We start from the raw sequence: 27,347 nt of genomic DNA, 5'->3' as shown, positions 1-27,347 counted from the left end.
TAGAACAGGACGAGGCGCAAACCAAAGCTAAAAAAAAAAAAAAAAAAAAAAAAAACCCCAGTGAGGGTGGACCTGTAAACTGACCCCCCCCCCCCCCCCCCACACTCAAGGCATATTTACCTACAATTAGACAAGTTTTCCACAGACTGAGGTCAGTAGATTTGTGAGATATGTAGAGTGCACCCTGTTGTTTCACAGATTATACCCTGCCAAAATGTTCCCTGCACACTTTGTTACACAGAAGACCCTGTCTTATTTTGTTGATTGGCTGGTTAAAAACGATCCTTTAAAATGAAAAATAATTAACATGAAACAGTCCCTTAAGAGAGTAAAAACAAGAATTTGCACTGAAATCTCTAATAAAACAATTTCTCTCACACTATAGACACGATTGCTGCAGGTAATATTCTAATGAATGCTAACCAGTAAAACTTGCCTTAAACAAATTTACCGGAGCATTCAAATGACTTTGGGGGGTGGATAAATATACGGTATAATAAAATCAGGGTGTGTTATACAATTAAAAAATATATAATTTCAGGTAAAAGATAAAAGGAAGTTGCTCAACTGGCTAGTTTGTTCATTTGTTGGCTGTAGCACAATGAAAAATGGAAATACTTGGAAATGTGCCACGAAACCCAATTGAAGAAATCAATGCCCGATTTCAGCAAGCTACAAACTGAAGCAGCCGACCAGTCTATGGAATTGGTGAGTGCCCCCTTGTGCTGGAATGTGAAAGGCGTGCAGGTGTTGGTTGCGTGTCGGTTGTGTGGGAGTGGGGGCAGGGGGTGGACGGGGGGGGAGGCAGACATGGTTTATGTAGTTTTGGTCTCGGGCTCTTTGCTGGTCCACAGCTCCTTGTGCTGCCGACGACCGAATCCCTCGTCGTAGTTTCCTTTGCTCTTGAACAGCTGCTGGAAGTGGGGCTTGCAGTAGAACTGGCCCTCCAAGGCTGCGTAGGACCCCAGGCTGTGGAGAAGATCAAAGCGTGTAGGGTCAGGAAACTAGCAGGACCAGGGACCCCCTTTCCAGAAACTTCTTTATTGTAGTATTCACACAAAACATGAGCCCTTCTGCTGAAGCCATCTTTACTGAGGATGTATCTGGCAAGCCTTTTGTGCATCACTCCCTTCTGATTACCATCAAAACGACTGTTGTCAGACAGGTTCCCTACTCTGAGATGGCAAGCTAATGCAGTACATTTCAGGATCAAGCGAGTGGTCTGGCTGAGTGGAGGTTGTCTGCTTCAGGACAGAGCCCCCACCTGAGTTTGGTGTTGCAGTGCTTGCAGCAGAAGCAGGTCGTGTGGAAGATCTGCTTGTCTGCCACAAGCCTCTCCATGGGATAGACCGTCTTCTCACAGGACGAACACAGCTCCCTCTGCATCTTAAAGCCGAAGGACTGTAGCACAGAACGTAGATGAGCAGAAACGCACTTAGCATGTCTAACACTGGTGCAAAAACAATAACAAATAATGGTGTGCTTCACAAACAGTCATGCATTCAATTCTGAAATACGGAAGCCGTCTCCAGAGAATGGAAATCACTTGTTGCATGAGACTTCTCAAAGATTATTTAAAAAGTGTTGATGCACCTGACCTTTAGGTTTGAGACAATCTGAGCAGTACTGAGAGATGGTTAGAGGAGAAAGAGAAGAGGTAGTAGGAGAGGGGACACAGGGGGAAAGAAGTGGCAGAGGTGGCAGGGGCAACAGAAGAGATGGGGCATGTACCTTGGAGCGCTGCACCGGTTTGTCTTCAGGGGTTGTGCTGGTGTCCTGCAGTAAGGAGATAAATGTCAATGTTGGGACCCAAAGCCACTTCCTGTCACATGGGCACAAGCAGGGGAGAGCAGTACAGTGACTGAAGTGCCCTCCTTTCCTTTTGCAGTCAAGCTGAGCTCCACAGCTCATGCATGGCTGGCCACACAACAGCTTTAAGGTAACACACATTGTCACTTTCTGTCAGTGTGAAGGAAAAGCATCAAACCAATTTCATGCTGTCAACAAAGACCTAAGGCAACGTTGCCAACAGAAACCATCCTCTCAAAAAGGTGTTTGGTATGAAGGCAGCATCGCTTGGATTAACCAATCAATAACCTGTTGGCAAGATGCATTACATTACATTGATTATATTCAGCGCGTCTCTTAAATATACAACGTATAGAAGCATTAGTCGTAGAAGTAAAAAAAAAAATACAATCACCAAGAGGGCAAAAAGGCTCCTTAAGAAAAAGTGTTATGCTAACCGCACAAACAATTTGTATTGTAACAAAACAAAATACCACTAGAGCGATAACCTTTACACAACTACAGCTATAGCATTACCGAATAACCTCTTATGGGCACAGGCCAAGGTATCGAATAACCTTGTGTGGGCACAGGCCGAGGTATCAAATAACATGATACAGGCACAGCCCAAGATACTAAATACCATGGTGCAGGCACAGACCAAGATAGTAAATAACATAGTAGCCGTAGGAAGCATACCCTTGTTTTGTTTTTGTAAGTAAATATCAGTTCGGAGAATGGCTCAGAGTTGAGCTTTAATTGCTTTCCAAATAAAATCCCTGAGGCTGGCGATTCCTCCACTCTACTGTAGGTCCTGTGACAGCCCCCCCCTAGCTTCAGTTCCTCTCCCTCCTCCCCGATCTGCTTTGTTGCATAAAATATCGCCCGTGTTTAGATTGTGAAAGGGCGATGCGATAAAACGGGAGAGAACAAGGTTTTTTAAAATATGGGCCCCATATCCAGTCAACCATCTGCAACACTACAGTCCAGTCTCTCGGACTGCTCCATCTGGCTCTTGTCTCGCCAGGATTTCTGCACGCCTTTGCAAAACTCCGGCTCGCCCATCAGCTAGCTGTCTGGGAATGCAAGCTGTTCCTCACAGAGCTGGGGCGATACTGCACAGTCACAGACACGCGTGCACACTTACACAAAAGGCATCAGTGTCATTAGTCAAACAATACAAATTAGGAATTACGCAAGCAATGCCGGCTCTCTGTCTTTGGTCCTCCATCAGTGTTCAATCACTTCAGACGACAAGCTGAGAACCAGAAGCCAACACTTGCATAGACATCTCCATGGCAACAGCTTATGGCGCCCTGATGAGAGCCTGACAGTAAGTGGCCCTGTGGATGAAGGTATGGAGCCATCTCTCCAGCACACACACACACACAAGTTGGACAGGCATATGACTGAGGTGGATGGAGGGATAGTGCGACTCTTTCAGGTTGTAATTTGTAATTATGATGCAGACTACGTGTGAAACCAGCCAGCGCAGGCCACATTATAAACTTCCTTTCTATTTTCAGGCGACTGAAAGCTTCAGCTTGTTAGTGACAAACAAGCAGAATTTCAATCACAGATGCGTCTGTGGTGCAGGAGTTTCTGAGTACAAACATTGTGGGAAAAGCACCTAGCTAGCTTGAGATTCACCAGGTCTTAACAAGTCAAAATCCAGCATAATATTGCAAATGTATAACAAGTATAAATTTGATGTGCAAGCAGAATTAGGCTGGTGGAATTTCATCTCCGTCAGCACACTCCTTTCTGCCTCTTCAGTTCGCATGTGGTCAGTTTACAGCACACACGCAGACAAGCAGCTCAGCAGCTCGGACACGCATACGGTTCACACACACTGCCCAAGCTCCCTGCACTTCTGCTGTCTGGGCTGGGACATGCTCTTGTCTCCACTCAAAGCCTCTGAAAGGAATGGTCTACCTTCACTTGAGATACTGGCAAGCCCCATGAAAACGAGTAAAAGAAAGTAGACGTAAAAAAGGCTTTGAAAAGATCCCAGAATCTGGACGGCACTTTAAGAAGGGAACTACGTCAAATTGACTGATGATTCACATTTGACAAGCTTAACAAAATCAGACCCTTTTTGATGAGCGGATGGTTTCTCGGCCCACGTACTGCCATTAAAGGGAATATGCTAAGCACTGAGGAACTGAGATTTCAGCTGAAACGTAAAATGGTTGTCAAACAGACGAAACAAAAGAGAACGCTACTTTTTCAGTGAGGGTAAATTGTACAGTCCAAACAGACTTGGATTACCTCCCAATTCCTCAAGACAGTTGGTAGTAATAATGTAATCGTCTAATAATGTAATGTAGCTGGTAATTTCAAGGTAGTCATAGCTGGATTAGACTCAATAGGCACCTTTTCCAGAAAGAACGGAAAGGTCTTTTGGAGGAAAAGGGCACTTACACAAACCTTAACAAAACACCGTTCGTTTATCACACCTCCTTTATTTCTTAAATAGCAAAACAGAAAACCAAAACCTAAAGACATGAGTCACGAGTTGCGACCAAAAAGGTGATTTTTGGACTTAACCCCAAAGCCACCCCTCCCACCCGTTTCTTGTGCACACGTTCTGGCTTATCTCACGATCACCACGTAAGAAGCGTCGACGGGGAGGGCTGCAGCCGGGATGCTGTCGGGAGACATATGGAGCGTACGGGAGAGCCATGGGGATTAGAGACGGGAGAGTGATTAGTGGGGCTGCTGCAGCCCCAGTGTAGGGGATGTGTCACAGGGGACAGATGGACCCCCGGAGACAGCCAGGCGCAGATCGCAGCTCGACGTGCGTCAGCACAGCGCAGCCCCGGGGAACCACTTCATCCTCCAATAAAGGCCTCGGCCCCGCCGTAATTACATTCGCTCCTCTTCTAGAACATTCAAAAACGCTCCTTATTTGGAGTCTTATTCAATTTAGAGCGTAGCTTCAACCACTTCCTGACTCTGTCCTAAGACAGAGGGGGGAGGGGGGGGGGGGGGGGGGCTGTCGTTAGCCAACTTGACCATGTTTTGCAGCGCGAGGACAGCCCCCCCAGGGCAGTCTGGGCCACAGACAACCAACCCCCCACATGCAAAATAAAGTGGGAGGAGGAGACGTCAGCTGCTGCTGCTGTCTTCGCAACCTTGCCAAACCAAACGTTGCTGATCAAAACCACAAAGCAATAAGGGAAGACTGTGCAGTGTAAACCCGTATTTAAACCACTGTCATGAGGCTGGCCAGGTGGTCGATTGCCTACTATGGCACTGTCTGCACCGTCATTCCATCTCCATCAGTAACCCTCTCAGTAAAGCTAAAAATAAAAATACAGAGGGCAGACTCTCCACTCTTAATAAAATGGATATGTTCCTACAAAGATGCTACAACTACAAACATGATCTCGCAAAATATGGATTTTGAAACTATGCCCCTTTTTAGCCCCATATGTGTCACAGGTGATTACGAGAATAGAACGGACAACTAGGCTTTGAGAACAACAGCTTCCTGTAGACGGGGAGAAGTGCAGACATTGCAAGCACCCACTTCCTGTTGCTCTAACCATCGTGAGAAGTTTGCCACCGTTAGTTTTACCGAACACAAGGCCAACTGTGAAGAACCGTAATGATTATGCATAAAAAGAAAACTGCATCACCAAGCAGCATCTGGCTTTATTATGTCCATGAGACAGCTCTATGCGTCTGGTTACAAAGGGCACTCAATTACCGGAACACATTTTGAAAGTGATCCCCAAACAATGTTTAAACTGCATTTATATAAAATTCAGCAAGCTTTTCAAGCTTCATGGGGCAAAAGTATGAACACACAGTATTGCCTTATGAAATTGTGTTGAAATGGCCTCATCCTAACTCAAACAGTGTTGCAATGTAAAGAGTTTCACGGTTACAGGACTGACAGCTGTCACTTAAGATCTTCTGAAACAAGCATGTGCATAGGCCCACCCACATATACAAAGTAACGGTCCAATTTTTGCTGGTGCCAACTCACAGGGTTTCTTGTTTTTGCCTTATTTGTACAAAGACACTCGTCGCGGAGTCTCGTGTTGAGACGGCTGACAGTTATGATAACACATCTGACTTCCTGTGTGGTTCCCTGGAGCCCCAACAGGAAGTGGAGCGCAAGAGCATTATCTGCAAGAGGCTTAATGGGGCTTGCTGATGACTGGGGACTGGATGTGAACGTGTGAGGGGTGGGGGCCAGGCACACTGGACAAACCCAAAAACAGGAGGTGTGGCCTGGGATGATCCCAGCACAGACACAGGGCATTTCCTCTACCAAAAGACTCCTACTGCAGGGGCACCACCACTCCCATGAGTCTCTACAACCGTGATCTCCAACCCTTAATTCACATGTATTGAAATGGAGTAATTGTCAGTGGGTGTCAAGGGCCTCTGAGCAAGACACCGAACCCCCCAAATGCTCCCGACGAGCTGATTGGTGGTTTGCATAGCAACCTTACAGCATTGGTGTGTGAGTGCATGAATGTGTGTATGAGGCATTAATTGTAAAGCGCTTTGGATAGAAGTGCTATATAAATGCAGTCCATTTACCATTTCAGCACTCTGCTCATACAGAATGCAATTTCAAAGTAAAATAATCGCTTTTCAGATGTAGATTTTAAAATGTCAAAATTGTGGCTCCTGAAATAAAAAAGCTCAGAGACCATAATTTAGTCCCAATAATGGTCTCAGCATCCTATGGGAAATGGCTTCAAATTTATTTTCTTTTTTAAACTTAAAAAAATTTTTTTGTCTTGATTCTACCCGTGTATGAGACTGAAATTTTTCCTGTGAGAAACTATTGCAGTATATGGATGTATACTTTTGAACTTGTACTTCTACATATTATATAATGACTGGCTCAGTCTAGCCATTCCGGTCTAAACTTTCCCTCTCCTGGAGAATGTGAGTGACAGTCCTGCTCAGCAAGAGGTGTGAAAGCACAATGATCACAGACCAACTCCCTCCATTTTGCTCTGATTTCAGCACAGAAGAGGAGAATATTTCCACCAGATTTTAATTCCATTCAACAGTTGACTAAAAATAATAATCATCTATCCAGTTTAATTAAAGGGTGGGCATGGCCATTGATTAGGAGTAACCTGTTGGCAGTACAATCAGTGACACAAATGGACGAAGGTGACTTTGTAAGCGGCGGTTAATTGGCAAGTATTGACAGTATTCCTGCTAGAAACTCAGGACACTAATATGTGTATTGTTGCAAAATCCAAAATGATACAAATAAATTGAGCAGCCACTGCGATAAAACTGCTTCACCACAAGACAGGGCAAGGCACAAGAAAGGACAGAATCATACTCCAATACTGTGACTCCCGCTTTTAGAATCACACCAACATTTCCCAACGTATCACTAAAATGCAGTGTTCAAAGTGAAAATAAGTGGAAGTGTTCACAGGAAACATGTGGTTTGTTTTAACACAGCACTTCACACCTGCTTGAGGGCCTCCGAGATGACCGGAATGCCAGGCATTCACTGGCCAGTCATGTCTTTCACAGCAAGTTCAAAGCCACTCTCCGCAAATACGCCAAACGCTGAGGACCGCTGTGGCTACGGTACGAGCGAACACCTTTGCCCCATGGTCGATGTTGTTAATGTGAATTCAGTGCATGGTCCTCATGTCCTCTGGCAGAAACGGGGGAAACACAAGAAGGGTAAAATAATTCATACCTTCTCCTGTTCCAACAGTACTGTATTTCGACAGTAAACAACTTCGCGTTACCTGAACATTCCTCCGATATCCACGTCGTATTCCGTCAAGAGGTGCAGTTGCGACAAGAAAAACATGCCCTCGAGATATTTAAGTTGCCGCCCCACCTCTGAAGGAATGGGAGAGGGTGCCAGAGGAATCTGCCTCGAGTGATCACTGTCCTGACATGCTGCTGGAGATTTAGTGCGATTGTGCCCCTCGCAGGCAGGAACACACCTGGAGCCGGAGGGCCGGCATGCAACACACAGCAAGAGAGCAGGGCGATGGTAGCAGGATCATCCCCTGCTAATTGTGATTCTACTGTTTGTGAATCAGCTTAAGGAGTCTAAGGGAATTAGCTGCGCTAAGCCACTCCCAAGTAGATCAAAGTTTGCCCAGTTACATTGCGTGGGGCAAGTGATCCACATGCACCATGCTGAACACAAACAGAATCCAGCAGAATCAGGATGCATGTCTCTCTACGTTTTATGTTCAGGCTCTGGTTCGTTCGATGGACTTTTGCCTCGTCCATAAACAAGGGTGATCTCTACACAGCTACGAATACAACTTAAAAGGGGGGTAATAAAAACAAAGGAAAGCCGTGGTTCCTGACTACACATTGTGAATAAGGCCACCTGCAGCCAACATTCGCCAGAACATAAAGCTATGAATCAGTGATTAAAAACAGCCTGCTGGACTGAGGCAACAGTTTGAAACAAGGACACCAATTCTTTGAGAAAACAAAAGGAAACTGATTCAGCCATATTTCGAATTAAGACCAAGTATGGCGGCATAGCCACAACCACCTTCAAATTACTTTTTTACTTTTAGATGCCGTTTCCTGCCAAGCAAGTTCATGGACCTGTTGACAATGCTACATGGTCACACAAAAGGATATGAAACCGAACAGAGAAAGCTGCAGAGACTGGAAAACAGCCATTTAACCAGGGTAAAATTAATTAGAAATGAAAAGTGAGAAACTCACACCATCGCTATTGGTTTTAATCAACTTGTATGTTGTGTAGCGGAAAATATCACAAGGAACAACAAACAACACGTACACAAAAGTATAAAAGAATGTCAGTCCAGTGCCAAATTAAAAAGCAAGACATTAGCAGCTCAAAAGCAGAAGAGTCATGGGCCTTCTGCTAAAAGCCAATATCGAAGAGGTTGTCATTGACTGAGTGTTGACTCAAAACTTGTAGAAACCCAGCAAGCTTATCTTTTGATGTGAAATTTTAAAACAGCCTGGAGCAGAGACACTGATACCATCACTCAGTATTTCACAACCATAGTTGTCCCAGGGCCATGATTTAAGGACAGCATGCTCCATCCTGTCTGACCCACAACCAATCTAAAGGAATGTCTCTTGATGAAAGGGCAAAGAACCTCTCCCTATTTACCCGGCAGGACAGTATCCTCTCAGACCACAGGATAGCACCCCCTACTGGTGAAAGACAGCAGGACCTTTTTTTCTGCCCCAAAACCAGCTGTACATGCAGGGCCCCATTAGGGGTGATTTGGCATGAGGTGCTGGAATCTCAACCCAAATAAGGTTCGTTCTATCCTGTACTTTATCCATCTCAGGAGGCTGAAAGATAAAAATCACCCGGATTGGATATTTTGTTACAGCAACTGGCAAAATTTTATGCAAGCAGTAAATTAAAAAGCCTACAGGATAAGTCTGGTCACAATCAATATGTGTTTGAGGACATATATTAACCGGAATGCAGTCATCCCTGAAAATGGCATATTCGCTTTGCCCATAAATGCACCCCCTTCATAGCCACATTTCTCTACTGTGGAACCAACACCTAATTGGTGTCCATTAGATCCCACTTTAAGCTTTTTTTTTTTTTTTTTCTTGAGAGAAGTGTAGGGGTGCTGATGCAGAGGCTAGACGCACCACTGTGAACCCCCAGTAAGAGTGAGCTACAGTAATGATAGGCTATACCCTGACCAAGGCTCAATCTATAAATGAGTGTGCTTTAAGGCTCAATCTGTGTTCACGGCAAGGACCTTTGTTAGCCTAACTAGCTAGCTAGCAACTTGACACCTTTGCCTGCGATTCTGTATCCAATGTCAGAATTGAATTACTGGCAAAAGCCTGTAGTGCATACAAATACAAAGTCTTGAATTCTTTAGTAGCCATTTAAGACATACCCATGTGTACACAAATACAGAAGTACACAGTCACCAACAAGAGAAGAACTAAAGAATGAAATAAAATGCATGTAATGCACATTTCCCAGAATACTTAGAAGTGAATAAAAGTGAATTAAATCTTAATGTAGGGCTCCAAACCAATGCTGCATATGTAAAATACTAATCTTTCCCAGCATGGAGGTATGAATTGTACATATCTGTCAATATGTACTGGCAACCATAATAGTATTGACATTTTAAATGGGGTTTTGAAAGGCGTAATTTAAACAGAATCTCCACCTCGAATTAAATACTGCTCACTGGACATTCTACCAAAAAAAAAAAAAACTGCTGCAAGCAAGCATGCAAGAATTCAAAATAAATAGACAACAGACGGAATAAACACAGTTGGAAAAAAATGTTTTTTACCAAGGAATTTGCTGCACAAATATTTTATTTTTGGAGGGCACATGTCATTTGCATTACAATCAAATTTTCACTCAGCTCTTGAAGTCTCACAGACTAAACATTTGTGACAGAAAGTGTAGAGGACCAGGCCTGTATTAGTACAATAAAATGGCAGAGGCAGATTGGATGGCATGTTTATTGTGCAATGATAATGTCAAGGGGCTTTAAAGAGACTAGGCTACCTGCCCTCATATATTTACAAGGGAAATACTGTCCATAGTAGGAGTGCCTTTCTCTGGAATCAAGCAGCCATTTGTCACAAGAACACCTGGAGCTCTTTCTCCCCGTAAAAGCCTATACCTTGTTTGTATGAAGTATGCCTAGAATTCCCAGTCGCTGAAATTGTGTGCTTTTCTTAAATGTAATGTCACTCTCTAGGAGTAAGAGCAAGACACGAGCCAGTGACTTCGCCACGAAAAAAGAGCAAAACCTTCGGGCCGATAGTTGAGTGTGTGAAGGAAAACAGTGTTGCCCCTGGCTGAGCAGGGACTAAAGCCTTGCTGGTTAGTTGCTCAAAGCCATGAATGTCTGTTAGTCTCACAGCCATACCAGTCTGTCCCTTTGTAACAGTAAGTGGGTACGTGTGTGTGTGTGTGTGTGTGTGTGTATACATGCACAGGAACTATATGAACAATCTTAAACTACTGACTGTTTTAGCCTGTTAGCACACCTAAGGAAAACCCAAAACTATGAACCCTACTTTGAATCATGCATTTATTTAGTTGAATAGGATACAAAATTAGACTTGAGCCCCCAGATGATTGACTGGGAACATGCAGGCTATATGGTGGGAATTCCTAGCCCTTTGTCTTGCAGTCCCTGTATACCGCTATGAAACGTCCACACAGACCTTGTTCAAACAACTTATTTTAAACATTTAAACAAGTATTTATTGTGAAATTAATTTTAAATTGGTCAATCTTACATGCAGAAGCCACAACCCACAGCTTCACTTTGTATACTCCTTGTGCTTATTTGCAAACATTAAAATTGTTTATTGATTTGCTTAGCAGGAGCCCATTACAGGGCTGGCTTAGAGTATTTCTACAAACATATTACCCATACATACAACTATAGTTTATCAAAGCAATTACACCAATTGCCTTATCAAGGGGGACAACAAAACTCTCCCATTGAGACCTAAAACCCGCATCAAGCAGGGTTTAGGTCAAATTACAAGCCAAGCACTTTAACCAATATGCCACTGCTGCACATAAAATAAATCATGTATGTTTATGCTCCACGTCAAAACCAACATCTGTTAATAAACTGCCCAGCTAACTCACGGCAGTGGACTTAAGCACTGGACAGTCACCAGGCAGAAAAAGTCTGAGCACATAACAAGAAATGAGAGCGAAAAGCACAGTGCAAAAATGATAATGACTGAGAACAGTGAGAACGACAAAAAGAAAACAGGTTAAACAAGAACCTGCCTTTGTTGTTTATCCAAATGTTCATGTCGACTGCTGGTTCCACATAGGCTAGAGAAAAGTAGCGCAAGAGGCAAATTGGAACCTACATTGTAAAGTTAAGTCTGCAGTTCTCCATTCCAATGTAAGGTCTTCACTAGTGACTCTACCTGAGTGGAATAGAGGCCTGTCACTTTGAAGTAGGGCAAATTAATGGTGTGTGAGGTATTTATACCAACTGCCTAGTGACTTACTTAAGAGAAAAAGAAAAAAAGTCACTCTGTGGCTTCTAAATCCACATCCATACAGATTTGCTGCTGGTAACCTGCATAGTCTCAGGATCACTGTACATATTTAGTCAGAGAAAGCTATGCATCTGCGTTGTATAACAAGTAACTGAGTTTAATGTGGGAAACTGATCAATCTTATTCAGCATCGCGCTGATGAGTTCGGACAGACTTCATAATAAAAGAGTTAGACAACAACACAGCACAGCAACAACCGGTTTACTTTACTTTCGATTATATACTGTCCAAGGTTGGTTATTATTGCTGTCCTCAGATCCAACATATTAAGATCTGCTGTAGTTAGTGAGACTCTCCTCGGTTTATTTCCGCCAGCCGTTTATGTAACGGACATAGCTCAGGAGAGAAGATGCCAGGCTCTTTGTAGAGCGGTGTTCAGCATGAATGATTAAATAATGCATGGCCTTTGTGTTACCATTCACGACGGAGCTCAGTAGAAGCACCTAGGGGACCGGCGTTAACGATGCCGCTGCTTTGACACCGGTCATCTGCAGACCCAGGTAGGCTAGTATAATAGCACAATATACAAAGTACATTAGGCTACAGCATCTCACGGACTACGTATTCCATTCCGCAAGTCAAAGCTCATAGAAGCGGAAGCTCCAATTGGTAGTGCACGCTTCAACCTTCTATTTTCTGTACCAAATTGGTTAGCAAAAGCAACTCTTTAAATACAACAAGATGAGCTTTGAAAAGAAACCACAATTTATTACGATGTGTCTTAAGACAAAGAAGGTAGCCAACATAAACATGGACACCTTGCTTTGGACTAGCTAACTTATTTAAAATGCATTCAAAGCAAATATTGTTTCGCGCTTTCTGTACTGAATACATTTTCCTCGACAGACATGGCTTGTTTAAATACCGAATAGCCTATACAATAGCTAGCTACAATGATTTCTAAACGAATGCATGCACCTCATCACCTCCTTTCACAAAAAATAAAGGGAAGAGAGCGGTAGAAGGTTCACTGACTGTAGCATACTATCGGCGTAGAGGCAAACAAGAAAGGAGCGACTCACCATCTGTGTAGTTCTTGTCAACGGTTAAAAAAGGAGCACGATCCACGCGTCAGCTCAGAGTGCTTTCGTCGATGGCTTTCTCGTTAGACCTTACATATACAGATATCTATAGTATGCAGATGCACTCTACTTCTACCAGTGTGCCAACCGGCTTCTTCAGCTTGTTCTTTCTCTCTCTATTTTTTTCTTCTCTTTTTTAATCAGCAGGATGTTGTACGCGATTGGCCACAGTCACAGCCCCTTTCTCCTCCTCCTACCTCACCCGAATTTGCAATCTGTGCCCTCGTCCATCGACAGCGGTCCCAGCAGTAATTACAAAAGGCTGTTCTTTCAGCACGCAGTCATGTTTTGAGTGAGCAATTTGCATTTTACCTTCATATCGAAATAAGCTATTTTGATTTAGCAATCGTTTTGAAAGGAGCCACAACAGGGCATAGCCACATCTAATTTGGCAGATATGGATTGTGATTACACTTATCGTAATTATTACCTGGATAGTACGTTTTATTTAAAACGTGCATGTTCGTAGCCTGCTATTAATCATGTACACGCATAATTAAGGGTTCACACAAAGAATCCAACACACCACCACCACCAACAACAACAACAACAACAACAACAACAACAACAACAACAACAACAACAACAATAATAATATTATTAATAATAATGGGCGGCACGGATGGTGCAGTGGGTAGCACTGCCGCCTCACAGCAAGGAGGTCCTGGGTTCGAATCCCCGTCGGCCGGGGCCTCTCTGTGCGGAGTTTGCATGTTCTCCCCGTGTCTGCGTGGGTTTCCTCCGGGTACTCCGGTTTCCTCCCACAGTCCAAAGACATGCAGGTTAGGCCGATTGGAGAGTCTAAATTGCCCGTAGGCATGAGTGTGTGAGTGAATGGTGCGTGTGCCCTGCGATGGACTGGCGACCTGTCCAGGGTGTATTCCTGCCTTTCGCCCAATGAATGCTGGGATAGGCTCCAGCCCCCTGCGACCCTGATCAGGATAAGCGGGTTCAGATAATGGATGGATGGATGGATAATAATAATAAGCAGAAGAAGAAGAAGAATTTTAATGATGGAAAATCCCAAAATACCTAATGGGTTTAATTGTGTCAGTAATATATATATATATATATATATATATATATATATATATATATATATTACTGACAATATATATATTGTCAGTATATTGACAATATATATATTGTTTTTACTTTTACTTTATCCTTACGGATTTTCTACCCTAAAATTCAGACTCCATAAAAAAGCACATGCTGTACAAAAGAGAAAACAAACTCACTGAAAATGACTGTGAAGAAGGAAAAGCGTAAACTGCTTATTGTGCAGTTTAGTAGGCCTACTTGGGCTGCTGTATTTTCCAGGAGATCCTGGATGTGACCATTAGGAAGAGGGAGTTCTGTAGCTTTGTGCCAGTAGCTGATTCTCTGCAAACCACAAGGATAGTGATGACCTGACCTCTGACTCCTCTCATTGAAACCAGATGTACACAGGGCTCCTTTCAAACAGGAGTGTATGACAGTGGGTGTATGTGCATGCATGTGTGTGTCTGTATGTGTGTGTGTGTGACAGGAGTGTGTGACAGCGGGCGTATGTGTGTGCACGGCACACACATGCATGGGTGTGTGTATCTGTGTGTGTGTGTGTGTGTGCTGGGAATAAGGGGTCATCAGTGAGTATGAGAAAGGTCTACCATCTGGAGAGGTTCTGGAAATTCCAGTGTGGGGGTAGGCAAGTGTTACATCAGTGCTGACAACCATGTAATTTTGGAAGATTTATATCTGTAAGGGTCTATTTGTATAACTGTTATACTGTATGTTACGGTATACGGTATTTTCCACTCTACAAATAACTGCACAGGAAAAATGACCACATATTCCCAGACATTGTTGTCATGATGATGCATATCTGCTGTAGTTATACATTATGGCTCATGACTAGGGCCCTTTCACAGAAATATAATAATTGCAACCAAAAAGATTTTCAATGAACATGGGGAGTATCTTTGGCTTTAGAAAGTATTCAGACCCCTTCTATTTTTGCACACTTTATTGTGTTGTAGATTTAATTTTAAATGGATAAAATTGCCATTTTGCCCATCAATTTACACTCAATAACCCACAAAGTGAAAACATGTTTTTAGAAATCTTTGCTAATTTATTAAAAATCAAAAACTGAAATCTCTCATTTCTATAAATATTCAGACCCTTTGCTGTGGCACTCTGTTTGCTTTAATTATACTTGAGATGTGTCTAGAAATTGATTGGAGTCCGTCTGTGGTAAATTTAATTGATTGGGCATAGTTTATAAAGGCACATACCTGTGTACATAAGGTGTGATAATATTGTGGCATGGCAGAGATCAGGGCAAGGGTAAAACCATATCTAAAGATTTGAGTGTTCCCAGAAGCACAGTGGCCTCAATAATTGTGAAATGGAAGTTTGAACCCACCAGGACTCTTCCTGGACACTAGATTTAGCCAAACTGAGTAACCGGGAAAGAAGGGCCTTGGTCACAGAGGTGACCAAGAACTCAACAGTCACTCTATCAGAGCTTCAGAAGCCCAGCTGAGCAGCAATCAGGACATCAAGTCAGGCCTTTATGGTAGAGTGGCTAGACGGAATCCACTCTTGAGTTTGGAGTTTGTCAAACGGCAGTTTGTTGCATTCCAAGCACTATGTCTGGTGAACACCAGACACTGCTCATCGCCTGGCTAATACCATCCCAACGGTGAATCATGGTGGTGGCAGGGACAGGGAGACTGGTCAGAATTGAGGCAAGGATGAATGCAGCCAAATACAGAGAGGTGCTTGAAGAAAACCTTCTCCAGAGTGGATGCGACCACAGACTGGAGTGATGGCTCACCTTTCAGCTTGAAAATGAACAAATCATACAGCCAAGACAACACTGGAGTGGCTTTGGGACAAGTCTCTGACTGTCCTTGAGTGGCCCAGCCAAAGCCAAGACTTAACCTTCCTAATATGTTATAAAGTTGCAAGCACCTTTTGAGTTGCCGGTTCAAATTTGGCCCATGCTTTAGCTCGGCACAAAACACAAAAAATAATTATTATCATCCAATATTGTTTTTTTTTACCTCATACTGTAATGTTCCTGTATTTGTCCTGTATGTATTTATGTTTATTCTTGTTATTTATTCATTTTTGATATTGGTCAGTGTTTTTCATTACAGTTCTCATTTGTCATCCCCTGTTATGTCTGCGTCTGAATGTTTACCAGTCTAGTCACTCCCCTGTCTGTGTGTCCCACTATTCGGGTGGTTACGGTAGTTTTCGGGTTTTCAACATTCCTTCTAAAACTGGCAATTCTTACTTCCTGCTTTTTCTTGGTAGTTAAATGTTGTAAAGCACGATTCTTACTAACTACTACTAATCTATGTTTTGTACAGTACTAATCTGATTAATACACTTACTGTCTGTCTAACTAACTAACTAACAATCACTTTTATTGGGTAGTTTAGAAATATTCACGTAACTAACTCACTAACACAATCTCTTAGTATTTCTGCACTGTTCTGTAACTCTGCCTCCCTATGCTATCCCTGATTACTCGTTTAGTTTCAGCGAAGTGTTCGCATCTGTTTCTAACTATCACTACATCTTCAAACTATGCAAATGTCTACTCCCTAATCCGGAGCCGTATGTTTTACATGTTTTGTTACGTGCATCCAGTCCGCGTTTTCGTCTCCCTCCCGTTATTATGTTATTACCCTATTATGTTTCCCCACCTGTTGTCTATTTGTTTAGCCCACCTTTTTCCCAGCCCCGCCTAGATTGTCACCTTCCCTCATGTATTTAAACCTCAGTCTCTGCATTGTTCTTTGTCAGAACGTTGATCAGTTTTAGTGCCGAATTCCTCATAAGCCTAACTCTTGAGATTCTAGGTAGACATCCCTTTGCCTCTTGATTTCCGAGCCTGCCTTGCCCTTTTGTTTTGTTTGCCTTTCTGATTTTCTGGTTTTCGACATTCTGCTTTGTTTTCTGGTTTTGATTCTTGCCTTCGTCCTCTTGTACTTTAGCCTTTTGATTTTCTGGATTTTTGACCCCCTTGTCTGTTTTTTCGACTATTCTTTTGCCTTTTGTTTTTGTCTTTGTATTGGATCTCTTGGCTACGATTTCAGACTATTAAACACAATTTTTGGATTATCCTGTGGTCTGCGTTTGGGTTCTCAGAGCGGCACATAAAACATACTATAACTAGCTTATTATCCATTCATAACCATACAGACATTTTAAAATGTATTCCCGACCATTTACCTTACAATATACCACTAATTTTCGGGAAAGAAAAGGTCTAAATTCAGTCATATTTCCTATAGTGAAGACAAGGGGCAATTATGTTAGCTGATTATTAAGGACTAATATTAGGACACACTTTCCTTTCCTATCATTGTCAGAAATGATTAATAACCTCATATACAGTGAATCTGTTGCACATGCTGGAAAAAAAATCTAATTATTTATAGTATTATTAGTATCATTAATGCCATGCCCCCACAAGATGATTCTGTATACTATAGCCTCATGGCTAAGGCGGCTAAGGTGACCTGGAGGGTTGGTGGTTCAAGCCCTGGTGTAGCCACAATAACCCTCACAGTGCTCTAGGGCAGGGGTCGGCAAACCTGGTCCTGGAGAGCCGCAGGGTGTGCTGGCTTTCCACCTTAAAATAAGCAGCCGATTCAGACCCAAGAAACCAGGTGAGGTGAGTTAACTGTGTAATCAACGGCTTTCATTGATCAATTAATGCCAAGTAACAACGAAAGCCAGCACACCCTGCGGCTCTCCAGGACCAGGGTTGCCGACCCCTGCTCTAGGGGGATTGGCCTCTGCTTAGTCTAATAAATTGCTTTGGATAAAAAGTGTCAGCTAATATGTAACGTGCTTGTCTGTGACAAAAAAAGTTCTTCTGATGCTGTATGTGGGAATAATATTTTGAAGGGGAGCAGTTGTGATGACAGAGCAAGGGGTATTCTTTTTGGGTATGTGAAGAATAGATAGATAGATAGACAGACAGATAAAGAGAGAGCAAGCACAAGAAAGAGAGAGAGAGGGTGTGTGTGTGTGCGTTCAAGTTCCACAGAAGTACCCACAACTTTTAATTGCTGCCTGCCATACTATCAACAGCCAATATTCTCTGCCAGGTCATATTTAACACCATGGAGACCGTCAGAATTTAATCAAATTTGTTCTGTTTATATAGCTGTTTTTGAGGATATCATGAAGCCTTGTTCCAATACTAAAAACAGAATGGTATTTATTACACATCTTAACTTGAAAACAGGCCTGATTTGACCCCAACACAATAGAAGGGTTAAACCCCATAAAACATCTGTGGAGAGACCAGAAGATCGCAGTTCACAGACGCTTCCCATCCAATCTGATGGAGGTTCAGAGGATCTGCCAGGATGAATGGGATAAACTGTCCAAATCCAGGTGTGCAAAGCTTGTAGAGACTTACCCAAGAAGACTTGAAGCTGTAATTGCTGTCAAATGGGTTTCGATAAAATGCTTGAATGCTGAATTAAGGGTCTGATACTTATATAAGTTTTTAATTTTTAATACATTTGCAAAAATGTTTAAAAACATGTTTTCACTTTGTCATCATGGGTTATTGAGTGTAGATTGATGGCCAATTTAACAATTTAACATGAAATCACAATAAAGTGTGCAAAAAGTGAAGGGGTCTGAATACCTTCTGATGCCAGTATATTTAACTGAACAGGGATCAGTGATAGCATTTCAGTCTTAATTAGGTCATTTTCAAATATGTTTTCTTCCTCTATTCTGTATAGAGTGGAGGTAAAGCTCCAACAGGAGGAAAATGATATCACGCAGGAATCTGAATCTGGCCCTTCAATCTCCTTTTAGAATATGGACTCAGCAGCCAGGTTTTTAATGGGAAGGTCACGATTCCCATTATGCCACACAGCAACAATACTTGCTGGATGCAAGGGCTGGGATGACAACTGCATGTGAAGGCTATGGTAAGGAAGGTTCCACTGGTGGGTCAAACTCAGCATAGCGTGTGCCTGTGACATCAATCGCTGATGGTTGTGGAATCATGGGGTTGTGAAAAGTTTTGACAACACAGAAGTGAAGTCTTTGGGCCCATCTATGTCGTACAATTTGGAGCCAGAAACTGCGCAGTGGGGAGATTGCCAGTCCGAGTATGGGCATGAAGTGCAGCTCATAGTGTGACTGGGTAGTGAAGCAAACTGTCCCTGATTCATCCACAAAGTATGACTATATTGTCCTAATAACACAATAAATTATAGTTACTGTAAAAGTTAATCTGTGAATGGATTCTGGCTACATTGTATGCATGCAGTTATTTATGGATTTAAGGATCAGCGAAATTTGAGAAATCAAATGCATTGAAATATCAACTTAAAGTTTTTTTTTATTTCCATGTATTCCTATGTGGGCATTAAATAGGTGGAGTTCAATTTATTATCAGAGCTATTGGGTGCAGATATCACGAGGGTCTGGACCTAATGGCAAATAAATACATACAATCCTGACAATGGGCCTCAAGCAAGAACATTTTCTTATTATTCTTATTTTCTTATCATAAATGTCTCTTTCTTTAATACGAGTCGCTCATACTAGTGTGAGCCACTTCATTTTTAATACGACTATTATTGTTATACTGTTATAAAACTAAAATTGTTTCATCTTTTTTCTCCTAAACCGTCCACTAAAATATGTTTCGGAAAACATTTGAGATGACATGACTCATACAACAGGTCGGGACCACTCACAACATTGGTCCTACCTAAGGAAAAAATCTAAATAATTTTAGAAAATTGGTTTTAGAAAAGCTATCTTAAATCACTCATTTTAAGAGATTTAGATTTAGAGTAATTTTAAGATAGAATCTATCCCTATGAGTCGTTCTTGCATGAGGCACATTACATACAGATTTCATGTCTGGCTTGAAATGTGTGTTAATATAGGTATTCACATTAACTTGGATTTAGTATATTTGGTGGATGTGTTGTGGATACAACAAATTGATGGTTATTTAAACTATTTCCAACCCCTTTACGGTCACTTTAAGAAATTGGCATGTAGGGAGACATTAGATGAAGAAAAATCAATAATTGCGACGACATTTTCTTGTGAAGAAAAATTGATTGACTTCATATTTTTACCATATTGTTACCATTGACTTACATTGAAAAGAGTGGTTGAAACGCCTATACTGGAGCCAACCACAATCCACATCTACTAGGGAGAAACATCTCTCAGCAAGGCCTGGAAATGAGCTTCATGGTCAGAGAGTCAGCCATTATTTGGAAGCTGCAGATGTTGGTCTCTTTTGGGCGGTAGTAGGCTTGTTAGTGTAGTTGTATTGTTTAGCCATTAAGAGCTTTCTGTTCTCTGGTCATGGCCGGTATTGGCAGGTCTGGCAGATGTCAGGGTCACAACGACAGGGAGCACTCCTCAGAGTAGGCTGATCCTGCCATATATGTATATGAGTAGTCTCCAGCAGAGGGCACATTTTACACAAGCAGGTTTGATCTGCAAAAGAGAAAAATCTGCCATCATACCCCCCTTTCCTTTCCTTAGGGAAGGGATTAGTAAATTCTTGGATGGGCATGCTGGGAAAACCAGTTGCTGGTGGCTGTGCTAGCTTGCAAATTGACCAAATAGGGCAGCCTGTAGCATAGTGGTTAAGGTACATGACTGGGAGACACAAAGTTGCACAGCCTGCACAGCCATTGGGCCCTTGAACAAGGCCCTTAACCCTGCATTGCTCCAGGGGAGGATTGTCTCCTGCTTTGTCTAATCAACTGTACATGGCTCTGGATAAGAGTGTCTGCCAAATGCCATTAATGTAATGTAATGTAATGTAATGTAACGTCAGTCTTCACTCACACTCACAATGAATCAATGAATTTACTTTAAAAAATCCAGACAGTGGTTGCGGGCAATATTATATTGGCAATATTATAAGGACTTAATCAGTTGAAGTCCCATATACTTTTTAGTGCAGGAACAAGCAGAACAGTGACAGGGAGAGTGTTGTAAGACATGCCATATTTCAAGTGAGACATTCAACTGAGACTCTGTCTCGCTGTGGGCAAATAAAGATTGCCTGGGATTTGTCTGAAAAAGTAGTGGTATCCCCCTGCATCTTATCAAAGTTCTCAATCTGGCCATAATACCACTCAGCTGAACTGGCTAAAAACTGTGTCTTATCAAAATGTCACATTTGAGAGCTTTAGAATCTTTGAAAAATTTGAAGACAGCCCCTATAAAAGTACTGGTGTTGAACAATATTTAAATAGGAACAAAAAAATGGCCACTGTCTGGCCAGTATGCAGGGTGTATGTAATGTTTCTGTACTTGTTCTGTATGTTTTCATGTTTAGTCTTGTTTATTATTCGTTTTTCTTAGTTACCTGGTTTATGTTTCCCATTACAGTTCTCCATTGTCCTCCCCTGTTATGTCTGCGTCTGAATGTTTACCAGTCCAGTCACTCCCCTGTCTGCGTGTCCCACTATTTGGGTGGTTACGGTAGTTTTCGGTTTTTCAACATTTTTTCTAAGACTCGCGATTCTTACTTCCTGCTTTTTCTTGGTAGTTAAATGTTGTAAAGCACGATTCTTACTAACTACTACTAATCTAGGTTTTGTACAGTACTAATCCGATTAATACACTTACTGTCTGTCTAACTAACTAACAATCACTTTTATTGGGTAGTTTAGAAATATTCACGTAACTAACTCACTAACACAATCTCTTAGTATTTCTGCACTGTTCTGTAACTCTGCCTCCCTATGCTATCCCTGATTACTCGTTTAGTTTCAGCGAAGTGTTCGCGCCTGTCTCTAACTATCACTACGTCTTCAAACTATGCAAATGTCTACTCCCTAATCCGGAGCCGTATGTTTTACATGTTTGTTTCGTGCATCCAGTCCGCGTTTTTGTCTCCCTTCCGTTATTATGTTAGTACCCTATTATGTTTAGCCCACCTTTTCCTCTGCCCCGCCTAGATTGTCACCTTCCCTCTTGTATTTAAACCTCAGTCTCAGTATGCTTCTTTGTCAGAACGTTGATCTTAGTAAGTGCCGATTGTGTGTAAGCCTTATTATAGAGATTCTTGATAGACACCCCTTTGCCTTGACTTCCGTACCTGCCTTGCCCTCTTGTTTTGTTTGCTCATCTGATTTTCTGGTTTTTCGACGTGTTGTTTTGTATTTTTTGACTACAAGTTTGTTTTTGCCCTTTTGCACCTTCGCCCTGTAATTTCCTGGATTTTGAGCTCTCGCTTGTTTTTTTTCGACTATTCTTCTGCTTTTCGTTTTTGGCTTTGTACTGGATCTCTTGGCTTTTGACCACTGAACATTAAACTTCGATTTTTGCGTCTGGGTTCTCTGCACCGTACATAACAGTGTACTTCACAGCATAAAATCTACCAGTGGAGTTTTACAGGAGGAATAAAACATCACTCCTCCTCGTAGAAGTCAATCAATCTGTCATTTAGTCATAATATTAGAGCTGGTGACTGAGAAGGCCATAGCATATAATTGTTATGCATTATTTTATGCACTATTTCTGACATAATGTGGGTTTAAGAGGGTCCACATTTTCCCTCTTGAAACATAACAATTAACAGCCCATTACAATTCAGGGATGGCAGCTGCGGCTGGAATGAAAACCAGAATACAGAAGTTTCAGAACCCCCTAAATATTATAAATCTACATGCATACTGTCTCTATGTGTATGCACTACGGGGAAAGACAAATTAGCATATTTTCAGAAGGATATCTTCGACACCAATTCTCACTTTTCTGATGATCACTATCAGTGTATTCAACAAAATACTCTTTGGTTGTACTATGAAAAAGCATTTCATAGTGACAACCTCTGGGGCACGGTTTAAAGCATACGCTAGTGGGAAACCTCTATTACTATGGCTGTAATCTGACACCACTTCATGCTTTTGCCACAGGAGGGCAAATTCATCCATGCATTTAGATAGTGGATTTAAAAAACATCAGCAGTCGGTAGCAAATATAGATGGTGCAATAGTCTGGCTTTACCAGAAGAGGAAACCCACACAGACACAGGGAGAACATGCAAACTCCACACAGAGAGGCCCCGGCCGACGGGGATTCGAACCCAGGACCTCCTTGCTGTGAGGCGGCAGTGCTACCCACTGCACCATCCGTGCCGCCTATGGATAAACATACCGATACCAATAATAAACATCAAACATCAGCAGTTGCAAACTTTCCAGGAAGAGAATGAATGTGCATATTGCCCCCATGCACAGTGGGTCCCATTGCTTTTCACTCCACCGTACTTCACTCCCACTCCCCCTCCACTCCAGCGGAAGTATGTGGAGTGGAGGGGTCGTTGTCATGTGTTGATGAAATAGCTCTGTCATAAGCGTTATTATGTTATTATGATATTATGATTAGTTGCTATGCTTTTTTAGTCATGTTGGTTTTTTATTCAAACAGATATATAAACCTGCTTCCTCATTTTCCATTGCAAAATTTTGTAGGATATGAGCCACAAAAAAACGAACTGACATTTTGCAATTGGTTCAGGTAGGATGCTATGCGTGATAATAACAATATACAAATTTGGCTAAACAATTTGTATAATTGGGGGAATTCAAGTTCCCTGCCAACTCCACTTTCTGGATCTGGACAGCGCCAAATTTTGTTTGTTGGGTTTTCGTGGTGGGCATGAGCATGAGGTGAAACACAGAAATGTGAAAAGACTGCTGAAAGATACATCATTGGACACTTTGCCGGGGGAGAGGAGGAGGGCAGCGTTGAAGCTATTTTGTTTGTCTACTTCGAAAATGGATGGATTTTCTGATACACTGAGAGAGGAAAATGGTGAGGGAGGCAAAGAAGAACCCAAGGATCAAAGTTCAAGACCTGCAAAGTTCAGTTGCATCCTGGGGTCACCAGTTACAAACGCCATAAAACATCAACTCCACACCAAATGTCACGTTTCATGTTTAGTCATTGTCTTAGTTATGTTATTGTCATGTCACATATTATGTTAATCTAGACACGCCACGTTTTCATGTTTTATTACTTGTTATGTTTCATTTTCATGTCATGTTATGTTTCATGTTTAGTTATTGTTACGATTTTATTGTTAGTCTTGTCATGTCACATTATGTAGTTTATTCTTGTCACAGTTGTGAACTTGTTATGTCATGATTTATGTTTGTTTCATGTTATGTGGTTCTGTTCATTGTTTAACATACATGTTTTTGTGTCTTTCTGCAAACCTTCATTCCTGCTTTCTCTCTCTCCCTTTCTGTCACTCACGCTTCCCTAATTGTTTCAATTTCCCTTGTCTTCTTACTAATCTACTAACGCTAGATCAGGATTGGGTAATACTAACATTCTAACCATGTGTTCATGTTACCTTACGTTATTTGTGCATGTAATTTACTAATTTACTAACGCTAGGGCAGGATAGGTTTATTACTAACGATTACTAATTATCTCGTTAACTTGTCAATCCTCCACACCTGATTTCCATTCTCATGCTGCTCTCAAGCTAATTGTCTACACCTGTCTACACCTGCATATAAGCTCAGTTCCATGTCTTGTCTTTGTGAAATTGTTGCCTCCTGTTTGTCAGTGCACCGCTTAAGCAGTTTTGGCAAGCCATTATCTACCCATTACAATCCAAGCCTGTTTATTGACCAAAGATTATTGAAAGATTATTGACTTCTGTTTTGTTGACCATTGCCTGCCTGTACCATGACTTTGCCTGCTGTCTTTGTGCTTTTGCCCCGCGGAGCAGACTTCGGTCTTGACTCTTGCGCCGTCATCGACCCTGAGCCTGCCTACCATCTGCCTGTACTTCTGACCCGCTGATAGCTTTCCTGGCTACCGGACTTTTTGCATGGTGTACCAATTACGAGACTGCCTTCTCCCTCGGTACTGTATTTTGGTTTTGGCTGGATTTTACGTGTATGAACATTGCTTGTTTTTTTTACTATGCTCACTGGACACTCCCTGAATAAAGCCCTGACGGGATTTATTACACCCCTGTTTCTGAGTCGTGCATTTTGGGTCCAACCCCCCATGTACCCGTCTCACCAAAAGCTTCTGAAATTCTTGTACAAAGCCCTTACAGCAACCAACTGAAGAATCTGGGCTTGCCAGATGTCACCAAAACTCTGAATGGAACTGCTATGATCAGATGTGAAGTTTGTCCATGTAAACCATCAGCATGAGGGACCCTATCAAATATGGGAGCATTATTGATGCTTTGGGGCTGTTTTGTTGTCTGCGGTCCAGGGGCATTTTTTAAGATCAACAGCATCATGAATTCCACCAACTACCACAATATCTTAGCAAAAAATCTGGTTGCCTGTCCAGGAAGCCATGACTCTGCTATAGGTAATTAAATTCAATTTTATTTGTATAGCGTTTTTCACAGAAGACTGTCCCAAAGACACTTTACAGAGTAACAGAAGGGAAGAAAAAATGTGAAATGCCAGCCCTAAGCCCCCAGATAGCACATGAGGTTAAAAAAAAAACCCTCAAAGAGTAACAAGAAAAACATTGTTTTTCTTGGTGGGGAGAAAAACCCTCAGAGTGACAAGATGAAACTCCCCAATGGGAAGAAATTTCAGGAGGAACTTGCCTATTAAGGGGATGCCCATCCTCTGCTGGGCTATCGGTTAAGATGGTAACAGTTGAGGTAGATCGTCAGTAGAACTTGTCTAATAAGACAATGAACCCAAATATACCTCCAAATCAACACAGAAATGATTCTGTGAAAGCAACTGCCCATGTAAAATGCAGACTAAATGCTACATGAATCTTGTGGCCTGAAGGTAGTCCATAAGTGTAAACCTAAAGGATAAAGGATCTGCATGAGATCCTGAGGATTGGTTCAATATCCTTTCAATTGTGTTCTCCAACCTATTCAAACATTATAGGAAAAGGCTCAATGTACCAATCACAGCAAATCCCTTTTTGGGAAAAAAATAAAGAATAAATTTGTCACATGGTGTTTGAATCATTAATAAAATACAGTATTTTTCACATACAGGCAAATTACAATATATCTAAGTAGTGGTATTGAGGTTATGTTCCACCGAAAACTTATATTTTGTCTACCAGATCATTTCATATCATTTCATTACATACTTCAAGTATCATGAGGCATGAACTTGAAAAGATCAATTACGACAAAATATGTAAATGAGCTCATTTGCATACTTTATTCCAGATGCTGGAAATAACAAATTTGAACATTGTAGCAGTCTATAATCTGAACCTATAGTAAGATATTATAATTATTCATAATAATTAATATGATTATAAATAAGACTGTCAGGGTTCAGAACAACAGGACCCAGTAGCAAGACCATAGAGTAGAGTTCATAGGCAGTTCGTAAATAAGTGTCCAGGCAGAGGGTCAGTACACCAGGAAACAGATAGCAGGGACAATCCAAAAACGAAGTTGAAGTCACAGGCAAAGGGCCGATAACAAACGGACAAGCCAAACAAAAACAGAATCTGGAAACGAAAGTCGAAAGGCCAAAATAGGTCAATAAACTATGGTTCAAAACAAGACAGACGGGTAAAGCAAAAGACGGAATTCTAGAACAAAACAGGATGTAACAGGAATCAATCAGAAAATAACACTGGAGAGTATGGTCGGGACATATACCAATCTGGCAACAAACTAAATTAACAAAGGGGTTTTTATACACAGAGAGGGAAATGACAATCAGGTGTGGGAAACAATCAGGAAGTGGGAGACAGGTGAAACAAATGACAGGGAATGAAGGAACTGACAGCCAGACTACAGTGTGCACAGAGAGTAACAATGAACAAAAACGCTAAAGACTTAGACAAAACAGATAACAGAAAACACAGAACCTGAAAAAGACATGTTTGAAGAGTGTTTTTGAGCCTTTTTTTTTATCAGCAGTACCCAATAGAAATGTTTCTATAAATTTCTGATTGTTCATGAATATAAATTTAACAATGTGATGTGTGATGCTGTACTCGCCCCTAAAGCTTATAACAACACAATAATTGGCTCAAGACACTCTCCTGGATATGGAGTAAAGGTTTGCAGAATTGCATGATGATAAAATGACTATGCACTGAGAAAAATAGTCCGGTAATATTGTGCAATTTTGATAAAATTGAATCCAAAGATAGAAATGGTAAATAATTATTAATTAATTATTTAAAATTAATTTCACCATACACATGGCGTAATCGAGGTGGTATTATCCTGCAAATTGAATAGTTGAGGGATGATTTGCAGAATTAAACAGAAAAAGGTTAATTTGACTGAAAATTAAATTTTTTCAGGAGTACAGAACCTGAATTGCTTTTTACAACAATAAACTTTTTTGTGCATTTTTATCAAGTGTGCCAATAATTCTGGACCTGTCTCTGTGCATCATATACTTTGGAAAAGCAACAGCTAGTTCATTC

General features: G+C 41.6%; 1 protein-coding gene across 1 annotated transcript; it reads right to left on the bottom strand.

The window, feature by feature from the left end:
* Positions 1-792: 792 nt before the first annotated feature.
* Positions 793-13,023, bottom strand: LOC133122744 (LIM domain-containing protein 2-like). The gene is made up of 4 exons (XM_061232891.1): positions 12,855-13,023; positions 1,732-1,776; positions 1,265-1,401; positions 793-969 (listed from the first exon to the last, which is right to left on the bottom strand). Exons 1-4 carry the CDS (start codon positions 12,855-12,857, stop codon positions 816-818), a joined length of 339 nt encoding a protein of 112 aa, XP_061088875.1. The 5' UTR covers positions 12,858-13,023; the 3' UTR covers positions 793-815.
* Positions 13,024-27,347: the final 14,324 nt, after the last annotated feature.

This window comes from Conger conger, chromosome 2, assembly GCF_963514075.1.
Source record: "Conger conger chromosome 2, fConCon1.1, whole genome shotgun sequence".
Classification (NCBI taxonomy): Eukaryota; Metazoa; Chordata; class Actinopteri; order Anguilliformes; family Congridae; genus Conger; species Conger conger.
The sequence above is the reverse complement of the archived record's forward strand: the minus strand, read 5'-3'. Positions and strand labels throughout refer to the sequence as shown.